We start from the raw sequence: 11,166 nt of genomic DNA, 5'->3' as shown, positions 1-11,166 counted from the left end.
GCTTGTGTTGTTTGTCCAATTCAAACCCTTTAAAGTGTCCCCAGTCACTCAGTACCTACCTCTCCTTACCCTTCTCCCTACTCATCGACTCTAAATGAAGCTCTAAATGATCCCTTCCCTAAATGACCTCATCCTTTCCCCAGCAACACCGGCCTGCCTCTCAGAAAGCTGCCTGAGACTCAGTAGAAGATCCAGCCACGTGCCCTCCATGGTGCCACGTGGTGGACCTTCAGTCACGCTGGTCACAAGGTTCACCCGGAGGTTACACCTGGTTGAATCACCGGAATTGCAAGGTTTTTGTTGGAATCTTCGTCCAGGCCTAGTCCGCCGTTTGACAGTGAACCATCATGTGTAATGGGTGCCAGCTTGTACCAGAAGCATCCCTGCACACCCTGAGCCCACCCCGGGCAGAACCTCTTGACAGCTTTGACTAAAATCTTTCATCCTTCTAAAAGTTATGTAGATCCAAAAGTTACTTGTAGAGCCATGAACATTGACCCAGCAAGCAGTAATGTGCAGTCAAAGAAAATAAGCAGGTAGTCTTACATGAAATCATTGCTTACCAATTTTCCTCATCAGTTTTTTTGTAGATATTCTAAAAGACTGGATTGTAACATCAACAATATCACATTTCTATATAGTGCGTCATGGCGCTTCCCTCCCACTTCTAAGTCCTTGTATGAACAGGTGTTATTTTTAGCAATTTCATGGCAATCAAGTTCTCAACCTCAAAAAGAGCAGAGGGCTGAGCCAGCCAGGCAGGCTTTCAAATCTATGTCCAGCAGGCTGAGTATAGATGTCAGAAGCAAGTTCTTAACTCGATGAGCTATCTTGCCAGCTATGTTGACCCACGAGCCCAGCCACAATCTGCAATCTTTTCACCAATGGTGTCTGCAAAGATCAATTGATGCACAAGCAATCCCTCCAATGTCATCAAACATTTTTTGTTTCAGTTTTTTCAATTATTTATTTTTTTATGCTTTTTGTTCTATTTCACGTGACAGTGGTGCAAGACATTAAACAACAATTCTGTGAACATATAAACAAGCTCTTGTGTTAACCCATCGGAGGAGGGGTACTTGTCATGCGCTGAAAGGTGCAGCGACACTGGCAATAGACAGACAGAGGGTAAGCATATATGCTGCTACTTAGCTTGCCACGTAGACAACAACAGCTGGGGATATACACAGGGACTACTAGGCGTTTACAGTGGGACGGTTCCCCTTCTGATGTCAAAGTTGGTTTCTGGATGGAAAATGCGGCGACTACTCAGGGCGGCACCTTTTATCCTCCATGGTGTGCACCGGGTCCGGCAGATTCGCAAGAGTCACCTTAGTGTTTGCGAGCATTGGGTTAGCAAGTCATTCAGATGTGTGCATCGCCGTCACTAAGGCTTGACCCGAGGGGTAGCCAGGATTGTCTAACAAGTGGGGCCTGTAGCTAGTCTAGTTGGGCCCACTGCAGTGACATTAACATCTGTAAATGCCCACACAGTTCTGCTGAGTGGGCATCTACAGATTTTGGGTGGGTGTTGCCCCTCAGAACCTACCCTGTCTACACCTCTGCTTGCACTGAACCTAGATATGAATGGTGATGACACTGTGTCATATACATTACGCGTCAACTAAGAGTTCCTTCATCGATACATAACTTTAAATCCATCCTTTTCTCTTGCCCATGCTACATTCTTAGCTGTGATGTTTCCTACTGATGCCCACTCAGGTGCCACATGGCTTACCATGCAATGGCCAACAATAGCATTGAATTCCACTCAAGACTTGCCCTATAAAGGCATTCCTGTGAATGGGACGTGTTCTCAAAATACATGCAGAGATTTATAAATATTTTACGAGCACTTGTTTTTATTTTGGCAGCCACACTTTGGATTCCCTGATCAGGTTTTAGGCTCATCTATCTCAGCTGGTCCAGATGACAGCTGGTCTGAACACAATTGCAAGCAGCTCCATGGCATTCACGGTTGCCTCATGTGGCGCTCTCGCCACTGTGGTGGCTTGCTAGAAGGTGGTCAGTGTGAGCGGTGCAAGAGAAATCTATTCTGAAAGTGGTTGTGCCTTCTGTCTCACAGTCTGCTTAGTGTTCAGTGGTACTGATGCCCACATGGAAGTTCCCGCTTATGGTTGAGAAATAGGGGAACAGGGAAAAAAAGGCTATGAGCATGGATTGAGGTCCCTCTCGTCTAGTGAGAGGAGAAGGTCAAAGGCTATGAGCATGAATTGAGGACCCTCTAGTCTAGTGAGAGGAGAAGGTCAAAGGCTATGAACATGGATTGAGGACCCTCTAGTCTAGTGAGAAGAGATGGTCAAAGGCTATGAGCATGGATTGAGGACCCTCTCGTCTAGTGAGAGGAGATGGTCAAAGGCCATGAGCATGGATTGGGACCCTCTCGTCTAGTGAGAGGAGATGGTCAAAGGCCAGAGCATGGATTGAGGACCCTCTCGTCTAGTGAGAGGAGATGGTCAAAGGCCATGAGCATGGATTGAGGACTCTCTCGTATAGTGAGAGGAGATGGTCAAAGGCCCTGAGCATGGATTGAGCGAGAGGGTGAAAGGCTATGAGCATGGATTGAGGACCCTCTAGTCTAGTGAGAGGAGATGGTGAAAGGCTATGAGCATATTGAGAGGGGATGGTGAAAGGCTATGAGCATGGATTGAGGACCCTCTAGTCTAGTGAGAGATGATGGTCAATTTTGCAACATGCCTCTGTGGTGTCACTGTCTGGGTTTACGGTACAGGGGAAAATACCAATATATTATGTTGGGTTCTTGAGGGAGGCCTCTATTGCCTTGCTGTAATTGCATAGACCAATAGGTGAATGCTTAAGGTAAGACTTGTCTTGAGTAAACCCTGTCACTGTTTTGAACTGTAGAAAAACAAGTCCACGCCACCAAGTTTTCTCATCCCCTTGCCACGCATCCAATGAATTTAGAAATCATATTCCGCTGTCTAGCCGTTGTTAGAGCATTTACGGGCAAACAATTGGCCTGATCCGTGTCTGAGACTCTGTTTATTTGAAAGACATGCCTATTGCGCAAATAGTTTAAGTGCCATGGTACCTGGAACAAGTCCAAACCTCATATCAGCGCCTTCCAAATAGGGCGCTTCCTCTCATGCCTCTGTGCTGCGCTGTGAGGACTAAAAGATGGCCGCTTGTTTACGAATCCCGAGCCTGGGGGCAGTGTGTAATTGCTGGCTTGCACAACGCACCCCGCTGCAGACAGGATCTATAGAAACAAACACTGGCACGGGAGGATAGCAACAGAGACCTCTGCAAGCACGCAACATTAGGATCTCAGAAAATCCACGGCGAAGAGTGGAACCAAAGCTTGATCAGAAAATGCCACCGCAGGGAAGGCACTGGAACCCCTGCACTCAGCAGAATCTTAAAGAGTCGCTGAATACCCACGAGGAGCAGAGACAGGAGGACCCGGATGTAATACCATGCCCTCTGTGTATGCAGAGTAAGGGTTCACAGGTCATGAGCCACCATGGGATATACTCTCAGACTCAAAGAAGCTGCCAGGGGCAAGCAACCTAGTTTCCTAAGCATTCGTGACACCAGGTGACAGATGCACACACCACTGTGTACACATCTGGATGTTACACGGCCAACAGCCACTCGGCCTGTAACGCTAGCAACATTTCAGTATTTCCTTAATCTCAGAAGGTCCTCACTGGGCGGAGCCCAAAAGCGCCAAATTCAGACCCAAAAAGAGCATTTGGGAAGGGATGACCTGTAGACTCTTTTTATCCTCCCAAGGTAAGGTCTTTTAAGTCTGTAGACTGAAAACCTTGGGCAATGATACAAATCTGTTCAAATGCTGTTTAGGCGGGTGCATCCCTTTTTTGAATGACAAGCTCCTGAAATTGAGGCCTGCCTGACCCAAAAATGGACGTTACAAAGCTGAGTTTGTGGGGGAGATTCTAGGAAGCTGCCCGCTTGAGGTTTTGGGCTACACATACCTGACACATCTCTCTCTTTCACTTCCCTGTGTCTATATTTGGCCTGCTTAGTTGAATGCTGAAGCTGTGCCTACAAATTCACGAAACAGGAAGCAACATTGACATCAGGCTCGTATTGCCTAGGACATATATGGCACAGGTGCACTCTTCTTTATTCAAGTTTTAGCAACTTTGCAGACTATATAGGCCTCGGAAGTATGTACATCCTGACACGCTACCCGCTGAGCGGCCATTTTGCCCACAGTAGGAATGACTTCCCCGTTTGCTTCAGGATTCGAAGAACATAGGATATTTTACAGAACCTTCCTGAAGTCTCTTTGTGCCAAAACAGAAATAAACGCACCTGGTTGGGGGAAGGAAACAAGAAGAATTAGCTTTAACGGGTTTAATATAATGCATTGTGTACGCTTTCATGTTATCTCACTGGTGCAACACCAGAGGCTTGAAATGTGAAAGATTATAAAAATTCAGCTGTCCCAAGGCAATTCTTTGATGGCCTCACGCCTAATCGCTGTCGCTCTTTTCTGCTAAGACCGCGTCGGCATCCTCTGTGATCTCCAGCAGCTTGTTCAGGTCCGGGCTATCTCCCCGTAGAAGCTCTGCGTTCTCTTCTTCATCTCCCCCAACTTCCACCATTTCGGTGGCCTGCACCTCCACCTCTCCATCCCTGATCTTCTTCACGTAGAAGGTGAAGGGTGGCACCTTGTAGACTGCCGTCTTGGACCTGGCATAGACTGGGTGGTCAGGTGTGAAAGACTTCTTCATCTTCTCTCTGGAGGTCTTCATCTTCTCCCTCCGCTCTGCAGTCACGATCTTGGTGCCCAACGTGTTCATCTTCTTCTCAAGGGTGTGTCGGGTCTTCTCTAGGTTCTGTTTGGTCTTCTCCAGGTTCTCCTTGGTCTTCACCTTGGTCTTCTCCATCTTCTCCTTCGAGAAGGCCTTCTTGATGTTATCCACCCGCTTCATGCCACTCTTCTTGATGCGCTCTGCCCTGGACTCTTCAATGATCTCCTCGATTTCCACCTCTTCGTCCGAGGACAGCTGGATATGCTCATCCTCGGCGTGCTCCTCGTTCACATTCTCTTCTCCCTCTTCTTCCTGCTTTTCCGCATCTTTCAAAGATTTGCTGATGGTCAGCTTTGAGGGGAGCTTGGCCTCATCCTGAAAGAGAAAGGGCAACTATTAGCACAGTATTCGCTGCCACACTTTCACTTGCAAGCAGGACATTTTGTATACAATATTTCTACTGGTAACACACAAAATGGCTGCCACAAATATCATAAGAAATGTAAGAGTTACATTGCGGAATACAGTGGTGCCAAACATGAAATTGTGTGGTAGATTTAGTTCTCAGCACCCAGTTTAGAGACTTTTTCTTCATACGCCATGCTTTCTTTGTAATTTGAGACCCCTTTGCCGCTACCAATGTTACTGTATTTAATTTTCCAGTTGAAAGGATATCTCAATGTGTTAAAGGGTTTGCTTCTGAGATCTGTGTGTAAGGTTTGAGTGACATATTTGAATCAGGGCATTGCCACTCAGCCTTTCATCCTTCCATGGTCGATAAAAGAAGTACAATCAAGTTGGAATGATAACAGCACCTGTTACTTTGGGTGTCACATGATCAGGCAATATGGGATATATCAGTACATTAAAAGTTCTTTTATCAGGCACCAATGGTTACCCAGCGGTGCCGTTTAACCAATACTGCCGATAGCCGAATATCAGTATTCTGGACATTAGAGAGTCAGAAAACAGAGTAAAAAGGTCAGATAATAGAGCTTGTGGGCCTTCTGCTCTTCTTAGCGGCACAGCGGCACTGTGCCATACGCAATCTATGCTATTTGGTATCTAAACTTTGTTACCTGGCATTTTGTTAACTGGAACAGTACTCTACCAGCAATGACAGGTTCCGGTTAATGGAGCGCTTCCACCGTAATGTGCTCATATTTTCCTATCGTGCTCAGGATCACATGTCAGAAAGGAGCCCCTTCCTGAAGTCAGGCAGTTTAACCAAATAGGTGTATTTGTACCCGTGCAGCTTGGTGACAGCTGGTATTATGAAAAAATAAATAACATTAATACATATTTATTTTAACAAATGTTCTCCTTTCCATAATGTAGGTCTTTTGTGCTTTATAGCATCTCCTTTGTATTCCCTGTAATGTTTCCACATACAGATGTTTGCTAGAGTGTCCTTCAGGACCCTTCCGGAGTGTATTGTGTCCAGGCTCTGGATGTGTCTGCCTGATAAAAGTGTGAATAAGATGAATAACAACAAAATCCTCATGAGTAATCGACAAGGGATCCTGCCAGCACCAGCAGGTGTGGAATTACCTAAAAGGAAAATGATGAATGTTCCCAAAATCCTGGGGTTTCTGAAAGGCTTTATGCTAGCATAAAGCAGGCAGACCCCAAAGGGATTCACTGTACTCACTGCCTGCATTGTAGGCAGTGTTCTCAATTACATTTAAACGCTGCCCAACATACTTGCATGTCAGGCAGCGTTTATTTGTAATTGTGAACAGTGCTTGGTAAGCAGGGTTAACAATGAAAATTAAACGCTGCCCCACATGCGAGCATGTTGGCCGCATTTAATTTTAACGGTGAACGCTGTCTACCATGTGCGCATTGTAAGCAGCGTATACAAGCACATTTGCACGGCGTGTACGCCGCCTTTTGCCCTGCACATGTGTACTCCGCTGTGCAAATTAAAATTTGGTGGTGGGGCCCTGGCTACGCCTCAGTGCAAACATACCAGGTCACCGCTGTCAATTTATGTAATTGGAGCAATATGAGCACCAATCTGTTTTACGCCTGCAGGAGATTTTCATGCAGGCGTACAACAAACGGGTCCTAAGGAACCCAACTCCATTTAATACCACCAAAATTCAGGGCGATACCATGGGTGGCAATTGCAAGCGGCTCATTTTCAGAGTCCCGAAAGTGTAAAAGTGAGGTGTAAACGCAAGGTGCAAGCCTCACTCTCACACTCTGGGATATTTTCATTTCATTTCAAGGCCCAGAAGAAGCACAACGTGGATATAACTATTCCACTGTGCATTTCGCCCCCGCCTTCTAATGCTGCATAGTTTAATGCTGGCATGTATTTTCATGCTGGTGTTTAACTCATGGATCCCTATGAAATCTACATGCATTTTTCTCCTGCTAAGAGCAGGTGGATTCCATAGGGATTCATTCTAAATTTTGTCTGCAAAGCGTAATTTGCAGACGTAATTTGCAGGCTTTAAAAACTCAGAGAGTAAAATGAAAGAGTAAAGGTGGTGTTGCCTATATCAACTCTTTCATTGTCCACTCCTTTTTTTCAGTGTTGAGAATTGCATGCAGAGGACTAACGTAAGTGCTTACGTTGGTGGTCACAAGCATGTAGTCACCACTTTTTACAAGATGAGATCTTAAATGCTGTTGGCAAAGCATAATTTGGAGGCAGCATTTACATTTCTTTTACAAAACGGAGCATAAAACCAAACAGCAAAGGTGACTTTGGCTGTACTCGTTACTTTTGGACTCGAATGTTGATGCAGCGGACCCTACAGGCTGCAATGGGAAGATTGCGGAGGTATACGTCAGTGGCCACACTGCTCACGTGGTCTGGACAATTGCTGCACACTGCCCTAAGGCGTCGACGGGAAGTAGAGGTACATCTAGAATTACGACTTTTCACGATATTCTAATTGTTTAATGAAGCATCTCGTCATCAAACGTGTCCCGCTACAATTGTATTGTGAAAAGGCGTCATCGCGTGAGAAGCGTGGCCACTAACGTATAATTCTGCTTGATTTCAATTGTAGCTGTAATTGGTTATTTATAATGCGCTTAATACCCAGGGGTTTCTGAGCGCGACCTGGGGATCGAACCTGCGTTGCTCTGCGTCGTCTTGCTTCCAAGGCCAGTGCGTTGCCCCTGAGCTATCCTCCCGTTCCGATCCTTGTGGCTCGGTTGAATCTGCTTATTGCTGGCATCCCCTTATCGAAGTACTTCATTGGATATAGACTTATATGATGTGTGTATAAAAAAGGTGAGCAGGGACTCCCTCTTTTTTTGTGTTGAAGATTGCAGAGGTCTCCGTGGATCCCACGTCAAACGGATGAAGGCCATGCGTTTACCTTGTTCTATTCTGGTGCAGGGGTGTTGCTAGGTCTGGAAAGGATCTGGGGCTACGCTAATGTCGGGACTGTCGGGACTGGGGGCTAGCTATCCTTTTTGGTTGTAACCATTCAGCTTCTATCCGGGGCTACAACCAAAAGACCCGGGGCTATAGCTCCCTCAGCCCCCCCCTAGCAACGCCTCCGCCTGCAAACACATATCTGAGATGTGTAGCTAACACACCTGGGTGCCTAAAGGGCCCCTTTCCCTTCTGCCATTAGGTGGTACAAAGGAGCCACACTCTATAAAAAGCCAGGAGCGCATCTGGATTAAAGCCCCAGCATGTGCAGAAGAGCACGATAGCGCTCCAAAGCTGAGCCCTGAAATCGTTCCATGGAACTTTCGGAAGCAGGGCCTTTGGTTTTACGCTGGACTCGAGTGCAGTCAAGGGACTGGGCAGAAAAAAGGTAGATTAAATATATGTTTGTATGCATGTTTGTGGGAATGTGTGTGTATGTGTATGCATGCTAATGTGTGTCGGGGCAAAGACATAGTTTGTGGGCACTGATTGCGACATGATCCTGAACTGGGGTCAGTGCGGGTACATATTGAGACAAATTGATTTGGGCACTAGCAGCATGAAAGGGAGCAGCAATGGCATATATTACTGAGACCGGCCTCCTGTTCTTGTTTGGGCACTAGCAGCATGAAAGGGAGCAGCAAAGGCATATATTGCTGAGTCAGGCCTCCTGTTCTTGTTTGGGCACTAGCAGCATGAAAGGGAGCAGCAAAGGCATATATTGCTGAGTCAGGCCTCCTGTTCTTGTTTGGGCACTAGCAGCATGAAAGGGAGCAGCAAAGGCATATATTGCTGAGACAGGGCTCCTGTTCTTGTTTGGGCACTAGCGGCATGAAAGGGAGCAGGGAGGGCATATATTGCTGAGTCAGGCCTCCTGTTCTTGTTTGGGCACTAGCGGCATGAAAGGGAGCAGCGAGGGCATATATTGCTGAGTCAGGCCTCCTGTTCTTCTTTGGGCACTAGCGGCATGAAAGGGAGCAGCAAAGGCATATATTGCTGAGACCGGCCTCCTGTTCTTCTTTGGGCACTAGCAGCATGAAAGGGAGCAGCGAAGGCATATATTGCTGAGTCAGGCCTCCTGTTCTTGTTTGGGCACTAGCGGCATGAAAGGGAGCAGCAAGGGCATATATTGCTGAGACCGGCCTCCTGTTCTTGTTTGGGCACTAGCAGCATGAAAGGGAGCAGCAAAGGCATATATTGCTGAGTCAGGCCTCCTGTTCTTGTTTGGGCACTAGCGGCATGAAAGGGAGCAGCGAAGGCATATATTGCTGAGACAGGGCTCCTGTTCTTGTTTGGGCACTAGCGGCATGAAAGGGAGCGGCGAGGGCATATATTGCTGAGTCAGGCCTCCTGTTCTTGTTTGGGCACTAGCGGCATGAAAGGGAGCAGCAAAGGCATATATTGCTGAGACTGGACTCCTTTACCTTGTTTGGATGGGCACAATCAGCATCAATGGAGCGGTCTTTCTAAATCGATTTCTTTTTAGTTGTTTATTTAAAACCACTTCTTTACTTAGGACCAGAAACATAGTATAGCTTTGGGGATGGGTGGAGGGCGGGCATGCCTGTTGGTCATACGGCTCCCCTAGACTCTCAGAGGTCGTAACATGAGGACAGGCATTTGCTGCTCTCATTTGAGCCACAAGTCTACTACAATTGTGAGCACATCATCCTGAGGAACAGCGGGTTGTGTTGTACTGCAGCAGTGAAAGAGATCCTTGGACTTCTGCAAAACGTCCAATTGTCAGGATGCGGAAATGATACGTGGTTCCCATGAGAAACAGGGGAATGCTGACCTAGTGTTCCTTAGCCCTAAGAGAAGTGGTAGGAACAGTCGTATCACTTGAGTTCTTGGCAGCTCGTTGGGTGGCTGTGAAATCCTGTAACATATTCACTTCTTGGTCTTTGTGATAGGATTATTTTATTATTTTATTGTTTAAAGTGCAGACCTAGCGCGAGAGCAGTGGAGCGCTGCACAGCCAGTGAGGGCAGCCAAAGTTTTGGCCGGCATTTTCGAACAGTAGAACAGTACTGTGAGTTGCATATTGTGGTTAACTATATAATCAGTGCCTCCGTCCTGCCACATTGTGTGTGGAACCAGGCAACTCTCAATAAATCATCCGCGTAGTTGATGTGTTTAAAAAGCAGTTTACAATATTCACAGAGGGATGTTGCTAATCAGATCATCAGGAAAGAACTTCACGCACCAGCTTCACGTGTGTGTCGTGGAGTAAGAAACTAGTTCACAACCTCTTTCTTCAAAGATTGCAACTCCTGTGGAAATGGTGTGCTCTTAGTGGTTAGAAGAGCGGTATCAAACTGGTCCCATTTCTGCCCATCCCCCATCAGTTATGCTATTGACTCCCGCAAGTATCCCCTGTCGCCAGTGCATCTTAACATCTCATTTGGCACCTCCCTTTACAACTTCCTAAATATAGTGATGACAATCAAGTCTACCGGTGCGTCACAAACAAGCCAAAATGCCAGCAGGTCTTATATTGTATTTATTGTGTTTATATAGCGCTTTAATCCAAAGTGCTTATCAAGCAGTGGTCGAAGTGGGCAGGAGCGTTTGGGAGCGGTGCTCAGTTGCTTTTTTTAAATTAAGTTTTACTGTTCCTACACTTTTATTTTTTTTTAAATCCATTCCGGAATGGTTTCGTTTTAAAATAAAAGTCTAGGAAGCAGTTGAAACTTGCCCTTCAGTGCACTGCAATGAGCGTTCCCTTAAACAGCAGGCACATTTGTTTGGGGGTTTGCATTGTGCGTGGGAGGGGTGTGGCAATGGGGTTTTTGGGGAGCGGGACAGGCCAGCAGGGAACATAGTTCCACTACTTCTTTTCAAACACTTAGACCACTGGTGGCAATAAACTCTTTTTAGGCGAGGCTGTTCTTCCGGGTCTTCCAGAATGGCAGCGTCTCACACCTTCCCGTGCTATTTCTGTGTATCTTGACAGTCCTCTGCTGCTCCCTAGTGACCACACACTGAAGCCGCACGTTC

At 46.6% G+C, this 11,166-nt stretch overlaps 1 protein-coding gene across 1 annotated transcript in view; it reads right to left on the bottom strand.

Annotated features, from left to right (window-relative positions):
• Positions 1-940: 940 nt before the first annotated feature.
• CAVIN1 (caveolae associated protein 1) overlaps positions 941-11,166 on the bottom strand; it is a 154,237-nt gene continuing 144,011 nt past the window's right edge. The window contains exon 2 of the mRNA XM_069634446.1: positions 941-5,141. Within this exon, the coding sequence (XP_069490547.1) occupies positions 4,485-5,141 (657 nt within the window). The 3' untranslated portion in view covers positions 941-4,484. The remainder of the gene's footprint in view (positions 5,142-11,166) is intronic.

The sequence above is a fragment of the Ambystoma mexicanum genome, chromosome 13 (assembly GCF_040938575.1).
Source record: "Ambystoma mexicanum isolate Mex_15411 chromosome 13, UKY_AmexF1_1, whole genome shotgun sequence".
Lineage (NCBI taxonomy): Eukaryota > Metazoa > Chordata > Amphibia > Caudata > Ambystomatidae > Ambystoma > Ambystoma mexicanum.
The sequence above is the reverse complement of the archived record's forward strand: the minus strand, read 5'-3'. Positions and strand labels throughout refer to the sequence as shown.